The sequence below is a fragment of the Taudactylus pleione genome, unplaced genomic scaffold (genome assembly GCF_031769625.1).
Source record: "Taudactylus pleione unplaced genomic scaffold, aTauple2 ptg003085l, whole genome shotgun sequence".
Taxonomy (NCBI): Eukaryota; Metazoa; Chordata; class Amphibia; order Anura; family Myobatrachidae; genus Taudactylus; species Taudactylus pleione.
The window spans coordinates 57,706-81,360 of NW_028287447.1; the positions used below are offsets into that span (position 1 = coordinate 57,706).

The window sequence follows — 23,655 nt, forward strand, 5'->3', positions numbered from 1 at the left end:
GATGGGCTGTGTGTGCGGTGCCAGCAGTTACCTGGTCCCTCTAACCCCCCAATGGCGCAGGACCCTCCTTGGGCGGTGTTTTCCCCGATGCTGGCTTCCATCGCGGACTGTCTGGCGGTCCCGCCCGCTGTCCCCCTTATGGGGTTGACCCAACCAGCCATCCCTCATTCCCCGGGTATACCGCAGTTATTGCAGTCTCCCCCTGGGTCTCAAACTGTTAGTCAATATGCGGGGGTGCCTATGTATATGCAGTCTCCCCCGGTAACGCAACAGTCTGTTATTCCCTTTCCGGGTTTCCCTCAGGCGGCTCAACCACCGTGGGTGGATGTACTCTCCAGTTCAGTCCAAAGTTTAGCAGCTTCAACTTCAGCCTTCCAATCTATGTTACATAGTGACGTGACTCAAAAGGCGTCTAAGCGCCCTGCTATGTTATCCCAGGCTGCGCAATTATCAGACACTGAGGCGTCCTCAGATGATGGGGAGTTGCTTGAGGATTATATATATATGCAGCAAAGTACAAAAGCGGCACTTGCAAACCAGTGAATGCAGTAGTGTCTTTAATCGATGTTTCGGGGTTCTGAGACCCCTTCTTCAGGAACACATACAATGTATGTGTTCCTGAAGAAGGGGTCTCGGAACCCCGAAACGTCGATTAAAGACACTACTGCATTCACTGGTTTGTAAGTCTCCGGAGCACAGCTTTTGTACTTTGCTGCACGACAGGAGTGATCTCCATATTGAAGGCACCAGGAGCAAGATACCGACCAATTGCGGTCTGCAGAGTGCCGGGCCTCTATTTGAGATATTCTTACTGACACTATTACAGGTTACGTTTTATTATTAGTAGGGCGAGTGTCCCAAAGAAGGGAGAATGTCCAGCTTCTGTTGTTACCTGTATAATGATAATGCAGCACCAGATTCTGCTCCAGCTGTATATTAATAACAAAAAGTTCTGCTCCACCTGTATTATGTAACACTGGGGTCTGCTCCACCTGATTAAAGAAAGTGCAGCACCAGAGGCTGCGCCAGCTGTACTATTATAACAAAAGGTCCTGCTCCACCTGTATTATACCAACACTGGCATCTGCTCTACCTGTATAATGATAATGCAGCACCAGAAGGATCTACTCCACCTGTTTCATATCAACATGATACCTGCTCCACCTGTATGATAATATTGAGACACCAGAGTCTGCTCCTCAAGTATAATAATAATAAATCCCATTACCTGCTGCCAGACACAACAATGGCCGATTTCTGCCTCTTCCTCCTGACACCGTCACCCGGAAGCTGCAGATACACTGGAAGAAACGCCCCTATAGATAGCCACGCCCCTCCCCTCCATGCAGCTATGGCTACTGAACTGCCCCGCCTCTATTATCATAGTGACCGCCCTCCTCTCATTCCCCTAAGTGCGAGTAGCCAATCAGGCGGCACAGAGTAGGAAGAACGTCCTGTAACTAAGAAGTTACCTCCACCTGCCGCTCACAGCTTCATCACTAGAGTAACATCTGTAGAGTGTAATGGTGTCCTCATGTACGGTGACCGGCGGCCATATTCTTATAGTCTCCCAGTCACAGAGCAGGGGGGCGGAGCCAAAGGGGCTTTAGCTGCCATTTTATCATAGACATTCCTGACAGCCGGAGCCAGGTAACCTGTCCTGTATATATTATATTATTATTATGTATTCGGGAGAGGGGACTGTACAGTGATATATGAGGGGGAATAACACAGCTCCCAGCACACACTGATATGTGGTATTATTATTATATAGGGGAGAGGGGACCGTACAGTGATATATGAGGGGGAATAACACAGCTCCCAGCACACACTGATATGTGCTATTATTATTATTATATAGGAGGGAGGGGACCATACAGTGATATACGAGGGGGAATAACACAGCTCCCAGCACACACTGATATGTGGTATTACAGTGTTCTCCCAGGCTGCTTTCTGCGGGCGCATCGCGCGGCAGAAGCAGCCTACCGCCCGGCACTTCCCCCCTGCCGCATTCCCGGTCACCCTCCTGCCGTGGAACGCTGGCCTCTGAAGCTATGATGTCATGACGTCACCCGCGACGTGTGGAGCCTGCCCTGCGCGCCTTCTGGTTCTAGTTAGATCCAGTCAGAGCGAGGCAGCGGGAATGGGAGCGCCGAGCAGCATATTAAGGTAAGTTCTGGGCTGGGCTGGGCTGGGACCCGTCTGGGGGCACTGCATATGGGGCCAGTCTGGGGGCACTTTATAGGGGCAAAACAAAACTACAGGAGGCAATGCATAAAGGGAAAAACTACATGGGGCAATGCATAAAGGGGAAACTATAGGGGCACAGTATAAAGGGCACAAATACAGGGGGCACTGCATATGGGGATAACTACAGGGGGCACTGCATAATGGGCACTTTTGACTGAGAGCCAGTGGGGGTGCACCCTGAGACCTGTCGGGCTGGAATGGTAAGGGAGGGCAGTGTTCTCCCCAGGCTGTTTTTTCCGGGTGCACCACCCGACACTTTGGGAGCCTGCAACTGGGGACGGTATTTGGGAACTGTATAAAAAGCACCAGATCCTACAGACTTTGCAGCTTTTCATAATAAGACAACTGGGCCTCTATTAAGAGGATAATTGATATATAAAAATGTTATTTCAAGTTTAAATCATTATAAGGTCAGGGTTTAAAACATTTTAGTATTGCGGAGGCCCCACCCGGCTACTTCTTGATACCACCAGGCTGGAAAAAAATTCTGGGGAGAACAATGAATACAGGTGGTGCAGACTCAGTTGTTCCTATAATACAGGTGGTGCAGACTCAGTTGTTCCTATAATACAGGTGGTGCAGACTCAGTTGTTACTATACTACAGGAGGTGCAGACTCAGTTGTTACTATACTACAGGAGGTGCAGGCTCATTACTATAATACAGGTGGTGCAAATACCAATATTACTATAATACAGGTGGTGCAGACCCAGTTGTTACTATAATACAGGTAATGCAGACTCAGTTGTCACTATGATACAGGTGGTGCAGACTCAGATGTTACTATAATACAGGTGGCGCAGACCCCGTTGTTACTATAATACAGGTGGTGCAGACCCAGTTGTTACTATAATACAAGTGGCGCAGACCCCATTGTTACTGTAATACAGGTGGCGCAGAGTCAGTAGTTACCATAATACCGGTGGTGCAGACTCCATCATTAGTATAATACAGGTGGCACAGACCATACTTGCTTGGTAACAGACTGCTATCTGGTGTCTTGGTAGCATTAAATGGGTCAGCGGGATTTGGTAAATATATGGAACGGTAGTGTATAGATCCCCTTCATTAGATGTACCTTGAAGTGACATTGAGTAAGTGCAGAAGTGCGGTTCCATACCCATAAAGGCCAACAAAAGAAGAAATTTGTCCCCTAGCTGTCTCGCTTTGTTTGCAACACGTCGCGCTTGGGGGCTCGCTTCACTTGCTACAGGTTTATATACCTCCTCTATGTCCACATGGTTAGTAGGGAATGACGTTGGACAGTAACTGATGAATTCAGGGTACATTTACGGAAGGGGATCTATCCACTACCATATGGAATCCTCCTGAATGGCTCAGATAACTGCAGCGCCCCCTGCCTCTGTGGAGCCATCAGTGCACGTTCTCATTTGGGGGTATGTGACAGCTCTGCTATCTGCATACATGGTGGTTGATACATGCACCCTCACCACCACCGTGCCTTCTCTATCACTGTACATTGTGACCAGATCTGAGGGCAGGGTTACTACCTTTTCATTTTACAGGTTCCTGAGCAGGTAGACGTTTCCAAATACAGCACTTTATATGCTATAAAGGCACCTCATGCCCTTTTATATGACTTAGATCCCCCTAGTGCCCCTTTATAAGCCTCAGAGCCCAATCACACCCCTTCATATGCCTCAGAGCCCTTTCTGCCATTATATGCCAGCACAGAGCCCCCACATGCATCTTTATATGCCTCAGAGCCTCCTCACACCCCTTTTTATGCCTTAGAGCCCGCTTGCACTCCTTTACATTGGTTGCTTGCAAGTGTGACTAAGTGACAGTATGATAGTATGCAGCTGCCATCGATAAACAGGAAGATGCGCCAGTATGGAGCTACAGTATGCTAGCCTGCCATTCTGGGTGCTCATACAGAGCTAGAGTATATTTGCCATCTATTCTGGATGCCAGAATGGAGTTTTGAGTGCATTAGCAATCCGTTTCCGGTGCTGGATTAGAGCTCTGATAACCTTAACCAACCATTGCGGGAGGGGGAGTGAGCTCTGAGTATGTTAGCCAGGTGTTTGGGCTGCCACAATGGAGCCCTGAGTAGCCAGCAATTCTAGGTGCTGGTATAGGGCTACGAGAACCTTGGCCATTCATTGTAGCTGCCCCGATTGATTCTCCCCAGTGCCTCAGCAATCCATTCTGGGTTCAAGAATAGAGCTCTAAGTACCCGAGACCTTCATTCCAGCTGCTGGAGTAGGTGTTGGATGAATAGTTCTATCTGAGTTGCCAGAACAGGTGTTAGGTTACCAATTCCATCTCTTCTAGCTCCCGGAATACGTGTCTCAGTATTGTGGGTATAAATAGAGCTTTGTGGCTCCACAGCAACATTTTGTAGGGGCCTCTACAAAACACACCCAGAGAGTGAGAGCATCTGCATACAAGGGGTCCACAATAACAAATCATCCTTCACTTCGACCCCAACACTGTGGGTAACATCATCATATCTAGGGAGGGGACTAATAACCCTCTCACCCAGGAAGGCACAGGCCAACCATGGTTACCAAGTCCCTAATAGAGGGGTGCACCTGGGAGTAACCCCCTATACACAGATCAGGTCCGCTTCCTCAGGCAAATTGCATCAAGTATGTGTCTCGGAGGTCCAGAACTCTTGGCCATGAGAGGATCATTGGTGTAACCTCCAGCAATGACGTGTGGTGGTCACTGAGCAGCCCTGTGAAGCTGGGTTAGAGGAACTTCTAAGAAACACTGACTATGGCTCTGGGAATGAGGGGACTTAGTGGTCACTTAGTCTATTGTTATTTTTTTTATGGGCAACATGATAGCGTAGTGGACAGCATTATTAATTCACAGCACTGAGGTCATGAATTCAATTCCTGAACAAGACTCTGTCTGTGTTGATTTTGTATGTTCTCCCCTGGTTTGTACTGGGTTCTACCAGGGGCTCTGGTTTCCTCCCATTTTCCAAATAAATACTGGTAGGTTAGTTGGCTTCTTTCATAAATACCCATAGAGAGAGAGCGAGAAAGAGAGTGTGTGTGGGAGGTGGGGGTGGGCTGTCTATGTGGTAGAAAATGTAGATTGTAAGCTCCACTGGGACAGATGTGACTAAATATTCCCTGTAAAGCGCTGTGTAATATGTGCTCACTACATAGATAACTGGTAATGAATAGCTTCTAATAATTATATTTATTCCTTGATTTCTGTGCAGTGAGGAGTCAGATCCTTGTTACTAGAAGTCACATGAGGGTGAGACGTGTCCTGTATAAATCACTGATCACTGAGGATGGACAAGGGCAGGAGTCACATGACTGAGAGGATACTAAATCTCACCCTGGAGATCATCTTCCTGCTGACTGGAGAGGTGAGAGGGTCTGAGAGTGTCATAGTGACATCACATATGTATAGTAATAATACAGGGACATGACTGGGGAGGGGATCTGGGGTGTCACAGTGACATCACTTATATCTATAGTAATAATACAGGGACATGACTGGGGGAGGTGAGGGGATCTGGGAGTATCACAGTGACATCACTTTTATCTATAGTAATAATACAAGGACATGACTGGGGAGGTGAGGGGATCTGGGAGTGTCACTGTGACATCACTTATAGCTATAGTAGACATGACTGGGGAGGTGATGGGATCTGGGAGTGTCACAGTGACATCACATATCTATCATAATAATACAGGGACATGACTGGGGAGGGGATCTGGGGTGTCACAGTGACATCACTTATATCTATAGTAATAATACAGGGACATGACTGGGGGAGGTGAGGGGATCTGGGAGTATCACAGTGACATCACTTATATCTATAGTAATAATACAAGGACATGACTGGGGAGGTGAGGGGATCTGGGAGTGTCACTGTGACATCACTTATAGCTATAGTAGACATGACTGGGGAGGTGAGGGGATCTGGGAGTGTCTCAGTGACATCACTTATATCTATAGTAATAATACAGGGACATGACTGGGGAGGTGAGAGGATCTGGGAGTGTCACTGTGACATCACTTATAGCTATAGTAGACATGACGGGAGGTGAGGGGATCTGGGAGTGTCACAGTGACATCACTTATATCTATAGTAATAATACAGGGACATGACTGGGGAGGTGAGGGGATCTGGGAGTGTCACAGTGACATCACTTATATCTATAGTAATAATACAGGGACATGGCTGGGGAGGTGGAGGGGTCTGGGAGTGTCACAGTGACATCACCTATATCTATAGTGATAATACAGTGACATGACTGGGGAGGTGAGGGGATCTGGGAGTGTCATAGTGACATCACTTATATCTATAGTATTAATACAGGGTCATGACAGAGGAGGTGAGAGGATCTGGGAGTGTCACATCACTTATATCTATAGTAATACAGGGACATGTCTGGGGAGTTGAGAGAGTCTGGTAGTGTTACAGTGACATCACTTATATCTCTAGTAATAAAATAATACAGGGACATGACTGGGGTGGTGAGGGGATCTGGGAGTGTCTCAGTGACATCACTTATATCTATAGTAATAATACAGGGACATGACTGGGGAGGTGAGGGGATCTGGGAGTGTCTCAGTGACATCACTTATATCTATAGTAATAATACAGGGGCATGACTGGGGAGGTAAGGGGATCTGGGAGTGTCACTGTGACATCACTTATAGCTATAGTAGACATGACTGGGGTGGTGAGGGGATCTGGGAGTGTCACAGTGAGATCACATATCTATAGTAATAATACAGGGACATATATATTGTCAATGATTCAATTCTTGCAGGAACTAGGATATATTACATTGCTCATGGTATCTTGTTTTGTTTCTTTTCTATCACTGAAATGAAGATGTTAGGAGATGTGCTATATTCTGTCCACTGTCCTATATATGGTATAAAGTTAGGATAGGGGTTTTATTTGTAAGACTTACCCTTCATGCATATTTTGCACTGATGACACCTCAATAAACGGCTCCATGAATATATTTTGACCCTCTTATTAATGTCTCCCCCAATAAACAGGGTTACACAGTAGTGAAGAAGACTTCCGGTGAGTGCGAGACACCCAGCAGCCGTCCCTGTGTGTCAGTAGGACTGAGCAGGACCCAGAGCCCCATCACGGTGCCTCCACCTCACTCACTGATACATGAGAGACACAGTGACCAGAAGATCCTGGAACTCACCAACAGGATCATTCAGCTGCTGACTGGAGAGGTGACTGCTGGGAATGGGACATTATACAGTAACTCCAGGGGATGTGTCTGGGTGATGACTGGAGAGGTGACTGCTGGGAATGGGACATTATATAGTAACACCAGGGGATGTGTCTGGGTGATGACTGTATCATTGTCGGAGACACCCAGCAGCCGTCCCCATGTGTCAGGAGGACTAAGCAGAACCCAGTGCCCCAACACGGTGCCTCCACCTCACTCACTGATACATGAGAGACACAATGACCAGAAGATCCTGGAACTCACCAACAAGATAAATCAGCTGCTGACTGGGGAGGTGACTGCTGGGAATAGGACATTACACAGTAACACCAGGGGATGTGTCTGGGTGATGACTGGAGAGGTGACTGCTGGGAATGGGACATTATACAGTAACACCAGGGGATGTGTCTGGGTGATGACTGTATCATTGTGTATGTCAGGTTCCTATAAGGTGTCAGGATGTCACTGTCTATGTCTCCATGCAGGAGGGGGAGTATATAGAGGAACACAAAGGTCTGTACAAGGACGTGATGATGGAGAATCACCGGCCCCTCACATCACTGGGTAAGAGGAGACTGTCATTTATTGTACAGGGGAGAGCAGGTATGGGAGCCCCCTATATACACACATCACCTGATAATCACATATATACAATGTACTCAGTCACTGTGTGTCTCCTACAGATGGATCCAGTAACAGAAATACCCCAGAGAGATGTCCCCATTCTCTTTTTTCACAGGATTGTACAGAGGAGAATCGCAGGATCCCACAGGAGCATCAGGTAGGTGGGATTTAGGGTCTCACCAATATACCAAAGTGACTGTCACTATATGATGTGTACAGAAGCTGTGTGTGTCTTATTATCCAGAATTCTTCTACTTAATGTGATATCATGAGATCTGACATTTCTAAAATGTTACTTTATTGTTTTGTGGGTTATTTAGGGTGAAATTCTGGCTGATATCAAGGTAGAAGATATAGAGGGAGTAGGAGAGGCGTATGTGACTGATATGAAGGCAGAAGATTTAGAGGGAGAAGAAGAGACGTATGTGACTGATATGAAGGCAGAAGATATGGAAGGAGAAGAAAAGACGTATGTGACTGATATAAAGGTAGAAGATGTAGAGAGAGTAGAAGAGACGTATGTGATTGATAATAAGGCAGAAGATATAGAGGGAGAAGAAGAGACGTATGTGACTGATATGAAGGCAGAAGATATAGAGGGAGAAGAAGAGACGTATGTGACTGATATGAAGCTAGAAGATATAGAGGGAGAAGAAGAGACGTATGTGACTGATATGAAGGCAGAAGATATAGAGGGAGAAGAGACATATGTGAGGGGTGATCAGCAGTGTAAGGAGGAGGAAATCCCTACAAATATCGCCACAGGTGAGTAATAAAGACTTATTACAGAAAAGAGTCGCATATTCTCCTTGCACTACAACACAGTGCCGTAACTAGCTATGGGCGACCGGTGCTGTCGCAAAGGGCGCAGAGGCTCTGTCTACCCCACTTGCCCTTGTTCCTGGTTAGCAGGGTGCCTACAGCCAGGATTGCTTCTGGATCACCTGCAGACTGTCCTGTGGACTAACTGGCTCCCTGGCCAGTATATGCAGCCAATCGGGCGTCCTTAGGACGGTCATTGTTGCACTTAGTGAAGCAGTGTGTCACGCCCCTTCCGCATGACGTAACTGTGTTGCACACTCAGTGCACGGGGCCGGCACAGGGTGCAACCGTGCCCTGCTTCAACAATTTCTAATTCTACACGCTCAGCCAAAAGGCTTGGCCTAGCCTACTGATACTACATATGATAATATGCGGAATATTATTGCTCAATTTGCAATTAATCTGTTTCTGTGAAAATTAAATGGGTTAATAACTTATGTAGAGCGGTTTTGGGCTGGACCCTGCTGTGTTGTATACATTCCTTTTTCTTCCATCTGGGAGACACCTTACATCTGGGTTATGTATAGTAGAGGGAGGAGTCAGACACTAGCTAATTGAGAACTGGCTCCCACCCCCTATATAACTCCTCCCTTTCCACAGTAAGCTCAGTCTATAATGTCCTGGCTTTTAGTTGGGTTTTATTTCTTTATGTTAGTGCTTTGGATTTGGGAGCTTAGTTCCTGGAGACAAGCGACAAGCACCAACAGAGAGGGAGTTATATAGATTAGAGGGTTTGTGTGAACCTGTATCCCACTCTAAAGATGGCCACTGAGAGAGTCACCAAACTACCATGTCCCTGAGTCTCCATGCCAGACACACATCTGAGGGGGCCGCAGGCATAAAGGTCATATATGTTACAAGTATAAGAATCTTGTTGCCATTATACTGCACAGTGCTTTAGAGCAGATTGGCCGGGGCTTGTTATTACTCACAGATCCTGTAGAGTCGGCTTGTCTCACACCTCCATGGGCTGTTCAGCACAATACTTCTTCAATCTTCAGTGCTGCATTCAGTTTGAGGGTTACAGAAGCAGCGACATGCTGCTGCTTTTAAAGGAGAGAGTTGCATTGCTGGTTCCAGGACGCCGCTGACCCCTTCAGGCGCACAGCGGTGACGTCTTCAGGTGGGGCCACAAGTAGTTTCCAGGCCAGAGATTAAACGGCAGGATAGAGCGCGCTGCGGGTGACGTCATTGGCAAGCATCGGAGGCTATGTGTCAAAGAGTGATTAAATGACTGCTGCACAGTGTAATCGCGCAGCGGTGACATCAGGCCGAGCCACGGACGCTGGAGGCTATGTCACAGGTGTCCAGAATTAGCAGGACCCGGCGGCTGGCCACGCACCCACTCCCCCAGGTATTTATTTTTATTAAAACACAGGTGCTGCAAAGCCACAGCAGCTGAGGTCTGGGGGAAGTCAGAGCAGGTACTGGGTGATGGAGGCCTGACAAGCTAAGCCGTAACCCTGGAGTTTTACTATGTGTAGTTACCCTGGTGTTCTGGGCTTATTATACAGTATGTATAAGCATAGTTACTGCACTGTTGTCACTGATAGGCAGTATCTTACACGGGTATGTGTATGTATGTGTATGAGTGTATATTTGTGTATGAGTGTGTGTGTATATGACAATTTATTTTACCTTTGGTTTATAGGCAAAGAATTTGGTCTTTTGGGTCCAGGGTGTTTTTGCATTTAATCAAGTGGGTTAATAAGAGTCTACATTTAGCTCTGTATTTTCTATTCATTCAGGGCTACACTCTTTCTATGGGAAGTTAGGTAGCTAAATGATTGGAGTAGACTTGTCTTTCTTTCTCAGTATGGATAAGCCAGACAAGGGTTCTAAAAAAACAAGTCACTGTTTATACTTGTACGAAGTGTGATAAAAAATTTGCCAAAAGGTACCGACCCAGGGCCGCTCTGTGCTGGTTGTTCATGTCACAACGGGGCTGTAGGAAAACCTATGATGAGTTTAAGAACTGGGGGGTTTAAAATAATTGTGGGAAAAGACGGGGATGGCAGCCAAAGTCTCCTAATTGCGGTCAAACCCAGGTTTGACTAGACCTGCCCAGAGGCGCAGAGTCTAACTCACTTGGTGGTTTTCTCCAGTGACCCCTCCAATTGGGATTTGGTTTTACGCTGCACCAAGTGAGCAGGTCGTGGCCCTCTGGACAGCTACCTGGGAGTGACAGAAGACTGAACTATATATATATATATATATATATATATATATATACTAAGAATACAGTAACACAGGGGAATGGCTAGTACTGAAACACTGGGACTGGGTACTCTAAGATTTTCCGGAGACGTACTGAATGTGCAGGGATGAAATTATACTGCGACAGGAACAAGGTACACCAAGATGCCACTTGGTGGTGCACTGGAGGTGTAGACGGAACTTGTACTGAACACAGGGACGAAGTACACAAGGATGCCACTTGGGGGCGTATTGGAGGTGTAGCTGGAGACACTCAGGGTTAACTTGTATTGAAGTTGGAGACTGGATACACAGAGGTGCGACTTGAGACACTTGGGATGAACTTGTACTGAAGCACAGGGATGAAATACACAATGGTGCGTACTTTGGACACTATGATGTGTATTTAGTACACAGAGATGCGGCTTGAGACACTCGGGATGATCTTGCACTGAAGCACAGGGATGAAGTACACAATGGTGCATACTTTGTACACTATGGCATGTATTTAGTACACGAAGGTGCGGCTTGAGACACTCGGCATGATATTGTACTGAAGCACAGGGATGAAATACACAATGGTGCGTACTTTGTACACTATGGTGTGTATTTAGTACACAGAGGTGTGACTCCGGACACATCAGCAGATTACTAGAAAGTGTACACAGTGGCGAGTATTTGTACACAGGTGCGACTACGGACGCACCCGCAGAGTACTGGAAAGGATACACAGTGGGGCAACTTGAGACACACAGGATAAACTTGTACAGAATGTGGGTACTGAATACACAGAGATGTGACTGGAGACACACAGGAAGCCAGGAACTTGTACAGAACATGAGGACTGAATACACAGAGTTGTGATTGAAGACACACAGGAAGCCAGGAACTTGTACGGAACATGGGGACTGAATACACAGAGTTGTGATTGAAGACACACAAGAAACCAGGAAGACTGAAGAAAGAAATACGGCCTCTGGAACATAAGACGGTTGTCACAGGGAAAGACTATGTGCACTCATACAGCGATGATGAACAGCAACTTCCTGTGCAGGAGTCGGACCTAAACACCCCTAGGCAGCTGGTCATTGGATCATGAGATCAGCTGGGAGACTAGCAGGGTTGCCATTGGAGAAGATTGATCAGGTGAGATGAACCAACATGGCTGCACCCATGCCTGCTAACACAGGAGTCAGGAAGTCCAAACGGACCTCGGGGAAAATCCTCAGCCATTACCTACCACTACAACTGGCATCTGAACGCCTCGGAGCCTAGAAACACCAGTTTAGCAGTGAGTAAAGGCCGATCCCAGGCCGGATCCTGACAGTTCACAGGTAAATCCATCACCAGGATGTTCGGCTGAACAGTCGGTGGTGCCTGATTGGGCCAGTTCTATGGCGGATGCCATAGGGGAAGTACGTCACTTTCAGGAAAATTATATGACACCCTGTGCTTAAGCTCCTCTTTTGGCTGATCCCTTGGTAGAGCCCAGACGGGCCTAGAATATGGGAACGATGACTCACTCAGGTGGCGAAATCCCAAAATAAATTGGGGCCACAGCCATTCAAAAGTGGTCACATTCCTCTGTAGATTTTCCAGCTATTTCTTCACAGGAAGAAGGGGAATTGGATTATGATTGGGAGGACACCTCAAACTAGCGCAGTTACAGGGGGCGGCTATGCCAGAGACTAGCATAGTTACTGGGGGCGGCTATGCCAGAGACTAGCGCAGTTGCGGGGGGCGGCTATGCCAGAGACTAGCGCAGTAAAAGGAGGCGGCTATGCCAGAGACTAGCGTAGTTACTGGGGGCGGCTATGCCAGAGTCTAGTGCAGTTACAGGAGGCGGCTATGCCAGAGACTAGCGCAGTTACAGGAGACTGCTATGCCAGAGACTAGCGCAGTTACAGGAGACGGCTATGCCAGAGACTAGCACAGTTACAGGAGGCGGCTATGCCAGAGTCTAGTGCAGTTACAGGAGGCGGCTATGCCAGAGACTAGCGCAGTTACAGGAGACTGCTATGCCAGAGACTAGCACAGTTACATGTGGCGGCTATGCCAGAGACTAGTGTAGTTAAAGGAGGCGGCTATGTCAGAGACTAGCGCAGTTACAGGTGGCGGCTATGCCAGAGACTAGTGCAGTTTCTTTTTTTAAACGTAAGAACAAACATGTTTTGGTTTTCCCAGAATTCTCTTATTTTGAGGAAATAGTAAAGGGATCCTGGTTAAAACTGAATTAAAAATGTCATATTCCGAAAAAATTTAAGTGTCTTTATCCTATTTCAGAATAGGATACCAACGAATGGGAAATACCACCCATGGTGGATGCTTCTATTGCTAGGTTGGTTAGGTTCCTCACTACTAAGAATGAGGCTGTTCTAAAATCTCTGTTCACCTTGTCAGGAGTATCGCTGCTGCCAATTCAGGCCAGCGCCTGGGTGATTGAGGCTATCTGTCCCTGGATGAATCGGATGATTACTGGTTTTGAATCCGGGGATGAATCTGAAGCGAACTCCTTGGTTGATCAGATTTCGGAAGCTCTAACCTATATAGATGACGCTTTATTAGATACTATTCAGATACAGTCTAATATTTCAGCCTTAGCTGTTTCTGCCAGGCGTTCGCTTGGCTCAAAACATGGAAGGCAGGCATAAAATCAAAACATGCTCTAGAGGCACTGTCTTTTGAAGGAAGGTCTTTGTTTGGTCCAGAATTATCAAAAAATATTTCACAGGTTACAGGAGGTAAAAGTCCTTACCTTCTTGTAACTACACCTAAAACAAAAACTCCTATGTTTTGTTCCTTTTGGAATGAAGGTAAGGGAAGATTTCAGGCTTTCCAAGGTGCACCTAGAGGTCTACAAAGAGGGACCTTTAGGGGACGAGGTGGTTCCGGCACCAGTCGACCTGCAGCTAAGCCAGCAGGGAGATCCACATGACTGTCATGGGACTGGGACCCGTCCTCTGGTGGGAAGTCGCTTACTCAAGTTCCAGGAAACTTGGATTCAATACAATCCCGATTTTTGGGTAAGTCATATAGTCACCAGGGGTTACATTTTGGATTTTGAGGGTCCTGTTCCAAGAAGGTTCTTTTCAACTCCTCCCTGTTGATGGTTGCAGAAAGGCGGCTCTCATGCAGGCAATTTCTGCGCTTTCCATTCCGGAGAAAGTATTCAATTTCCAGCACTACAAGTAGTTCTGTGGTTTTACTCTAATCTTCTCTTAGTAGACAAACCGGACGGGTCATTCCGACCCATTCTCAACTTCAGGGACTTAAATGTTTATCTTCACTTGGAGAAATTCAAGATGGAGTCAATAAGGTCATTCATTTGTTCTATTGTAAGAAGAAGATTTTCTGGCTTCCATAGATATCAAGGATGCCTACCTACCTCCATATTCCTATATGGCGGGATCATCAGCATCTTCTGCGGTTTGCAGTGCAGCATCAACATTTTCAGTTTCAGGCTCTGCCATTTGGTTTGGCCACCGCCCCCAGAGTCTTTATAATTATATTCCTACTCAGGAGAGAGGGATTATATGTGTCTGCTTATCTAAACTATTTGTTGCTAAGGGATCCCTTAATAGCTCTATTGAAACAACATATTCAGATTACTTTAGGCATGCTCCAGAGATTCGGCTGGATCATCAACTTTCCCAAATCAAATTTAATTCTATCTCAGAGGATGGTATTTTTGGGTCTTCTCTTCGACACTCAGTGTCACAGAGTGTTTCTGCCACAGGCAAAGATTCACGATCTTCAATACAGAATAAGGACCATTTACAGATGTCTCATATCGGTTCTAAGGGCTATGCAGGTAATGAGGAAAATGGTAGCTTCATTAGAAGCTGTTCCTTTTGCCAGATTTCACGTCCGACCTCCACGGAACCAATTGTTTCATTGATGGATAAAACCAGACCCTCGATTAAACAATCAGATGTTCAGGCTATCTCTGCAAATCCGGCAGTCTCTCCGCTGGTAGTTACAGGATGCAAATCTGGACCAGGGTTGCCAATTGTCAGTAAAAGCCGTTGTCACCACAGATGCCAGCATTACAGGCTGGGGGGCAGTGGTTCTGTACAGACACTTGCAGGGTGTATGGTCTGCCCAGGAAACTGCTCTTCCTATCAATATACTGGAACTAAGGGCAATTCTATATGCATTGATTCAGGCTCAATGCTATTTAAAGAATTTACCAGTATGAATTCAGATAATGCCACAGCAGTTGCATACATAAACAAGCAGGGTGGCAAATGCAGCTGGCTGGCAATGAGGGAGGTTTCTCAGATTCTTCATTGAGCAGTAAATTGGGTTCCAACTATTTCAGCAGTTTACATTCCAGGGGTGGACAACTGGGAGGCAGACTTGTTAAGTCGCCACAGTGTGCAGGCAGGGGAATGGGAATTACACCAGGAGCTGTTTGCAGAAATAGTTGCCAGATGGAGATCTCCGGACATTGATTTAATGGTTTCTCCTCAACAAGAAACTGCCAAGGTTACGGATCTCAGTCCAGGGATCCTCAGGCATCTCTGGTGGATGCCATAATAGCACCTTGGCTGTTCCAGCTGGGATACATATTTCCTCCTCTGGTAATGGTACAAAGGGTAATTCCCCCAAATTTGACAGGTGGGCCGAAGGGTTATTATGGTGGTTCCAGATTGGCTGCGCCATCAGTGGTACATAATTCTATGAGACCTATTTGGGCTGCTGTGGGCAGATTGGTTGAAACCCACTAGCTTTGTCTTTTATTTAGACATTCCATTTTATCTGCCTCTGCGTCCAGAGCTGTTGCTTCAGGGCCCATGCCGTCACCCCAATTTGCATTGCTTGGCGGCATGGTTGTTGAATCCAAAATTCAGAGGACCAAAAGGTTTGCAGTGTCTGTGGTGAAAACCATGATACAGGCTTTTAAACCAGTTACTTCCCAGATTTATAATTTGATATGGAAGATATATATATTTCTTGGTGTAACCAACACAAGTTCACACCTGAAATATTCTGAGTATCTCACCTCTTGTCCTTTTTACAAGGGGGATTGGGTAAGGGTCTGAGATTGTCCTCTATTAATGGACAAAAGTCATCCCTGTCGATTCTGTTTCAAAGGAAATTGGCCACCATTCCAGAAGTTCAGACCTTCTTACATGGAGTTCTTCGCATGCAATCTCCTTATTTACCTCCAGTTCCTAATTGGGATTTGAATTTAGTTTTGGTACCATTGAGCCTTTGGAGTCTGTAGAATTGCGATATCTCACTCTGAAGGTGGTTTTCCTTTTGCCCATTTCCTCGGCCAGGTGGATATCGGAATTAGCGTCTCTTTCCTGTAAATCTCCGCTTATTATTTTTTTACGCACTAAAGCTTCCTTTCTGCCAAAGGTGGTATTGGCTTTCTGCCAGGATTCAGTGACTAGTGAAGCTTCTTCCTTATCACTGTTGGATGTGGTACGTGCGTTACGCATTTACTTGGACCGTACTGCGTCTTCGAGGTGTACGGAATCATTGTTGGTGTTGATTGATGCACCAGAGAGGCTGGCCTGCTTCAAAAGGGTCCATCACTAGATGGGTCACTTCTGCCATTAGGCAGGCATATTTGTCCTCGAATGTGACAGTTCCGGCCTCAACTCGATGCGTGCTGTCGGAGCCTCTTTTTTACCGCTTCCATACTTTTGGCGCAAGCGATGCCAGTGATGGGCGCAAAATTCTTATTTTTCAGTCCCACGATTCTGTAATATTTTGACAGGTAGAACAAATAAAAGAATTACCCCAGTGACCCATCTTTAAATTACACCCAACCACCTCAATATCTTTGGTTTATCACCCTAATGCAAGCCTGGCCAACGTGTGGCTCTCCAGCTGTATGAAACTATAACCCCCAGCATGCCCTGCCACAGTTTTGCTATTAGGGAATGCTAAAACTGGCAGGCAATGCTGGGATTTGTAGTTTCACAACAGCTGGAGAACCACAGGTTGACCAGGCCTGTCCTAATCAGTCACAGTGACTGGCTTATTACATATCGGCCTGCTGCACATAATAACGTGTCACAGTAACTGGCTTATTACATATCAGCCTGCTGCACATAATAACGTGTCACAGTGACTGGCTTATTACACATCAGCCTGCTGCATATAACGTGTCACAGTGACTGGGTTATTACATATCAGCCTGCTGCACATAATAACGTGTCATAGTGACTGGCTTATTACACATCAGCCTGCTGCTCATAATAGCGTGTCACAGTGACTGGCTTATTACATATCAGCCTGCTGCACATAATAACGTGTCACAGTAACTGGCTTATTACATATCAGCCTGCTGCACATAATAACGTGTCACAGTGACTGGCTTATTACATATCAGCCTGCTACACATAACGTGTCACATTGACTGGCTTATTACATATCAGCCTGCAGCACATAATAACGTGTCACTGTGACTGGCTTATTACATATCAGCCTGCTGCACATAATAACGTGTCACAGTGACTGGCTTATTACATATCAGCCTGCTGCACATAATAACGTGTCACAGTGACTGGCTTATTACATATCAGCCTGCTGCACATAATAACATGTCACAGTGACTGGCTTATTACATATCAGCCTGCTGCACATAATAACGTGTCACAGTGACTGGCTTATTACATATCAGCCTGCTGCACATAACATGTCACAGTGACTGGCTTATTACATATCGGCCTGCTGCACATAATAACGTGTCACAGTGACTGGCTTATTACATATCAGTCTTCTGCACACAATAACGTGTCACAGTGACTGGCTTATTACATATCAGCCTGCTGCTCATAATAACGTGTCACAGTGACTGGCTTATTACATATCAGCCTGCTGCACATAATAACGTGTCATAGTGACTGGCTTATTACATATCGACCTGCTGCACATAATAACGTGTCACAGTGACTGGGTTATTACATATCAGCCTGCTGCACATAATAACGTGTCACAGTGACTGGCTTATTACATATCAGCCTGCTGCACATAATAACGTGTCACAGTGACTGGCTTATTACATATCAGTCTGCTGCACACAATAACGTGTCACAGTGACTGGCTTATTACATATCAGCCTGCTGCACATAATAACGTGTCACAGTGACTGGCTTATTACATATCAGACTGCCGCACATAATAACGTGTCACAGTGACTGGCTTATTATATATCGACCTGCTGCACATAATAACTTATATTACCTAGCGTGAATGGGTCAAACAAAATAACTACATTTATTGAGATTGTTACACGTTCATATTAATTATCGCAAGCGGCAAACGATGTTTCGGAGCTGAAACATAACGGCAATGTTTGATCACTAATTACTAACCCAACATTTGCACAAATTATTTTATTTTAGCTGTTTTTATGTTTGTAATAGTAGGACAAATGGATTAAATAAATGATTACAAAATACATATATTATGTTATGTGGGAACATGTTCTGAATTAATTTTAATGCAAGTTCCAATAAAATGTAAATTTTGGTAAAGTAAAATATATGATCTTTAGTGCATCACTCAGCAAAGCTCCCCTTGTCTCCTTTCTTCTCCTGTATTATATTTATTAGTGTGAGCAGTACCAGCCCAAAGTGTTCTGCATTAGGTTGTACAAAGCACAAACCTATGGGAATAGGGGTGAGATAAATAGTGATTAATGACACCTTTGTTGTGATATTCTTGGTTAACAATTTTATTTCTACTAGATGGACCCAATTCAAGGAATACTTTGGAGGAGAATCTCGCGTGGTCTCCTCATTTGAAATTAGAAGATAGGAACATCACACGTGAGTCTCCAGAAGAAAACCACGTTACCCTAAATATACATCCAGCACTTCACAGTGCAGATATATCATCCGATCCCTCTATTCTTGGGGAATGTTCTCCTGGTAACTCTCATATTGCTTCACAAACTACAGATCATGGCAGTGATACAATAATGTCCTCTTCTAAATTTCAGAATTGTTTTACAGCTAACCTAGTTGAGACTAGTCACACAGGTGATAGGCCATTTTCATGCTCTGAGTGTGGGAAATGTTTTACTCTGAAATCACATCTTGTTGCACATCAGAGACGTCACACAGCTGAGAGGCCATTTCCATGTTCTGAGTGTGGGAAATGTTTTACTCTGAAATTATATCTTCTTAGACATGAGAGACGTCACAAAGGTGAGAGGCCATTTCCATGTTCTGAATGTGGGAAATGTTTTTCACTAAAATCATATCTTGTTAGACATCAGAGAAGTCACACAGGTGAGAAACCATATCCATGCTCTGAGTGTGGGAAATGTTTTGCACACAAGCAAGGTCTTGTTATTCATGAGAGAAGTCACACAGGTGAGCTGCCATTTCCTTGTTCTGAGTGCGGGAAATGTTTCCCATGAAAATCAGATCTTGTTATACATGAAAGAAGTCACACAGGTGAGAATCCATTTCCATGCTCTGAGTGTGAGAAATGCTTTGCACAGAAATCATATCTTGTTGCACATCAGAGAACTCACACAGGTGAAAAACCATTTCCATGCTCTCAGTGTGAGAAATGTTTTATCAGCAAATCATCTTTTGTTATACATGAAAGAGTCCACACAGGTGAGAAACCATTTCCATGCTCTGTGTGTGGGAAATGTTTTATCAGCAAATCATCTCTTGTTATACATGAAAGAGTCCACACAGGTGAGAAACCATTTCCATGCTCTGAGTGTGGAAAACGTTTCAAAAATAAATCCGATCTTGTTGCACATCAGAGAAGTCACACAGGTGAAAAACAATTTCCATGTTCTGAGTGTGGGAAAAGTTTTACACAGGAATCACAGTTGATTATACATCAGAGAAGTCACACGGGTGAGAAACCATTTCCATGCTCTGAGTGTGGAAAATGTTTTTCAAACCAGTCATCTCTTGCTAGACATAAGAAAAGAAGTCACACAAGTGAGAGGCCATTTCTATGCTCTGAGTGTGGGAAATGTTTTTCACATAAATCACATCTTGTTCAACATCAGAGAAGTCACACAGGTGAGAAACCATTTCCATGTTCTGAGTGTGGGAAAAGTTTCCTACGAAAATCAGATCTTGTTATACATGAGAGAAGTCACACGGGTGAGAAGCCATTTCAGTGTTCTGAGTGTGGAAAATGTTATACACATAAATCACCTCTTGTTATACATAAGAGAAGTCACATGAATGAGAAGCCATTTCAATGTTCTGAGTGTGGGAAATGTTTTATACAGAGATCAGATTGTGTTAGACATCAGAAAACACACACAGGTGAGAAGCCATTTCCATGTTCTGAGTGTGGGAAATGTTTTATACGGAAATCAGATCTTGTTAAACATCAGAGAAGTCATACAGGTGAGAAACCATTTCCATGTTCTAAGTGTGGGAAATGTTTTTCACAATCATCTGATCTTATTAAACATCAGAGAAGTCACAGGTGAGAACCAGCTGTTGTAAGGCATGAGAAAGTCACAGTTTAATTTCCTTAATTGGTAGACTTGAAACGAGCATGTATTAAAATGTCAAATTTAAGATAACTAATTACATTATTTGTTTATATAGCACTTTTCTCCTAATAGGATTTCAAACACTTTGCATATTTGTATAAGGTGAGGCAGCCATCTTGGATGTGCTCCGTTGCTATTCTGAGTAATCAGTTACATCAGTCCATGCCCCTGTTGGAGCTTACAATGTAATTCCTCATCACACACCAGGTTCCATTTTTATCAAAAGCCACTTAACCTACCAGTCTGCCTATGAGGTTTGTGAGAGGAAGCCAGAGTTACTAGTGGAAACACAATCAAGGAGAGAACATATAAACTCCACACAAATATGGCCTTAGGAATAGTACCTTACACCCCAGCACTATGATGCAACAATTCTAACCACTATGCATAGTAAAAATGCTTTTTGTTTTTAAATGGAATAAAAACAATGAAATGTACAGAGTCTACTCACACAGGGTATTTATAGCACTGAGTTATGGAGGGCATTCAAAGTTCCCATCACACAGTATATTAACATGGTATAAAATTACTTTCTACTTCAGGGTCCATAGGGGGTCCACAGGGTTGACCTTGGGGTTATAGCTGGATCAGGATCCATGGGCACCACACAGTTAAGCTTTTAGCTCCCAGGATGCACTTGGGTCCTTCTCTATACCCCGCCCCCGAGCCACAGGCACCTCAGTGTAAGTTGGTGCCCGGCCAGAGTCGGTCACCGCGCAGGGGGGCTGCAGGAGCAGCCCCCAGAAGCTTTTTATTTTAGATATTTATTTTATTCCTACAGATGGCAGCGAAGGGCTGTCTATACAGACGCCCACGTTGCCGCTCTGATCCCCGACTGGCGCCGCGACGCCTGTACTGATCTGGGGATCGCGGCGGGAGGACAGAGTCCGTACTAGCCGGACTCTGTCTACCTCCCAGGACTGCTGCCGGAGTCGCCGGGGATTCAGGTAAGCCGCGCGTCGCTGGCTAGTGGCGGCGCGCGGAATGCCTTAAAATGCAGTCCTTTAGCCTCCGGTCCTGGGGACAGACCGGAGGCTGCTGGCAGTGGCGGTGGGCCCCCCCCATAACCCGTGGGACCACTAGACCACCAGGGATAACAGGCAAGCGGGAAGCCAGCATCCCTGGGGTTATGGCCAGCCAGGGGAGGAAGCCTTCCCTGTTCAGCGGCTCCTCCCCTCAGCTCATCGCGCCTTTCAGCACGCAGTCTGGCGTCGCTGATCTGCAGACTCTTCGGCCACTCCTCCTCTGAGGTCTCTGGGGGCCATTTTCTCACAGTGGCAGCGCAGATCTCAGGGAGCACGCGGACCGGTCCCCCTGTGTACCTCTCCCCTGATTTAAGGACAGTGTACACAGCACTATAGCCCTCCCAGACACTGAATCTGGGAGGTTGATTGTAGTGGAAAGGTGCAGTGAGTATATCTTCTCTGCATGGTATGTGACTTTTGCTAGTGCTGCCTGTCTGTGCTTATTTTCCACTTACTGTCAGCTTATACCTGTCCCTTTGCTTCTCCTACAAGCCCTGCAGGTGTGTGGGGGAAGGGTGTTTCTACTGACCTCACTTATATAGATCACGTATTTGTGTGGTTCGTCACATACAGTTGTGTTCGACACAGTGCCATATTGTGGGCTGTTGTTCAACACCGGTGAGTGCGTTTACTTCTGCCCTGTTGCCAGATATATAATATATTCTGTCATGTCAGACGAGGAGGTTGAGCGCTCAGTGGCTCCGGCGTTGGCCTTCTGCGGACGCTGTTCTGCAGGAGTGGATAGGGAGGTTTTGTCACAGGATGGCCTGTGTAGTCGGTGCCAGGTGGCTCCTGGCCCATCCAAACCTTCTGTGACGCAGGAACCACCATGGGCGATGTTTTCTCAAGTGCTGGTGTCTATCGCGGACCGTCTGTCGGTCCCGACTGCTCTCCCTACTAGGGCGTTACCCCAGCCGACCATTCCCCGGGTGTCCCGCAGTTATTGTGGAGTCCTCCTGGGTCTCAGTCTGTGGGTCCCTATGCGGGGTTGCCTATGTATATACAGGCTTCCCCTGTGCCGCAGCAGCCTGTGGTACCTTTTCAGGCCCCTATGGCGACTCCTCCACCCTGGGTGGATGTGTTCTCCAACTCCGTGCAAAATTTGGCTGCCGCATCCTCTGCTTTTCAGTCAATGTTGCAGACTGACATGCCTTCCAGGGTTTCAAAACGCCCACTTATGGCGCGGGCGGCTCAGGTTTCGGACTCAGAGGGTTCCTCAGATGATGGGGAGGTCCCTGATGACACTGACTCGGACGCCTCGGGCCAGGAAGTGGATACCAAGTCATCCATTAATGTGCGAGCACTGGTTAGGGCGGTGCGAGCTATTCTTCTTATAGAGGATGAGGCACCGGTTCCTAAGTCGAAGTTTCCTAGTTTCAAGAAAACTAAGGTGGCTTCTGCGGTGTTTCCCCTGTCGGATCAGTTGACGGATCATATGGCAGTAGCTTGGCAGGCGCCCAGTAAGAGGTTCCTTCCTCAGAAGCGGTTGACTTATTATCCCTTCCCTGAGGCACATTGTAAAAAATGGGAAACTCCACCGGCGGTGGATTCCCATGTCACCCGTTTAACTCGGGGTGCTACCTTACCATTACCGTCGATATCCTCGCTGAAGGACCCCATGGACAGGAAAGTTGAAACTTGCTTAAAGTCTATTTACTCCCTCTCCGGGGCGGTGGCCCGACCGTCCATGGCCATCTCCTGGGTGGCCAAGGCCATTGAGGGGTGGGCCAATACATTGGAAGATACCTTCCTGGACGACGCTCCGGATGTCCAGAGGGCGTTGTTGGGACAGATGAGGGACGCTGCTTCTTACATTGGGGAAGCTTCTTTAGATGCTAGTCTGCTGACTTTGCGGGTATCGGCTGCAGCGGTGTCTGCCCGCCGATCCTTATGGTTGCGGTCCTGGAGAGCGGACTCTGATTCAGAGAAAGGCCTGGAGGCCTTACCTTTCAATGGGGAATTACTATTTGGTCCGGACTTGGACAAAATAGTGGATACCCTGGCTAAATCCAAGTCGGCTTTCCTCCCTTCGG

At 46.2% G+C, this 23,655-nt stretch overlaps 1 protein-coding gene across 1 annotated transcript in view; it reads left to right on the forward strand.

The window, feature by feature from the left end:
- LOC148430943 (uncharacterized) overlaps positions 1–20,678 on the forward strand; it is a 62,085-nt gene extending 41,407 nt beyond the window's left edge. The window contains 1 exon segment of the mRNA XM_088466410.1: positions 19,153–20,678. Coding sequence (XP_088322536.1) covers positions 19,153–20,531 — 1,379 coding nt within the window. The 3' untranslated portion in view covers positions 20,532–20,678.
- The last annotated feature ends 2,977 nt before the right edge of the window (positions 20,679–23,655 follow it).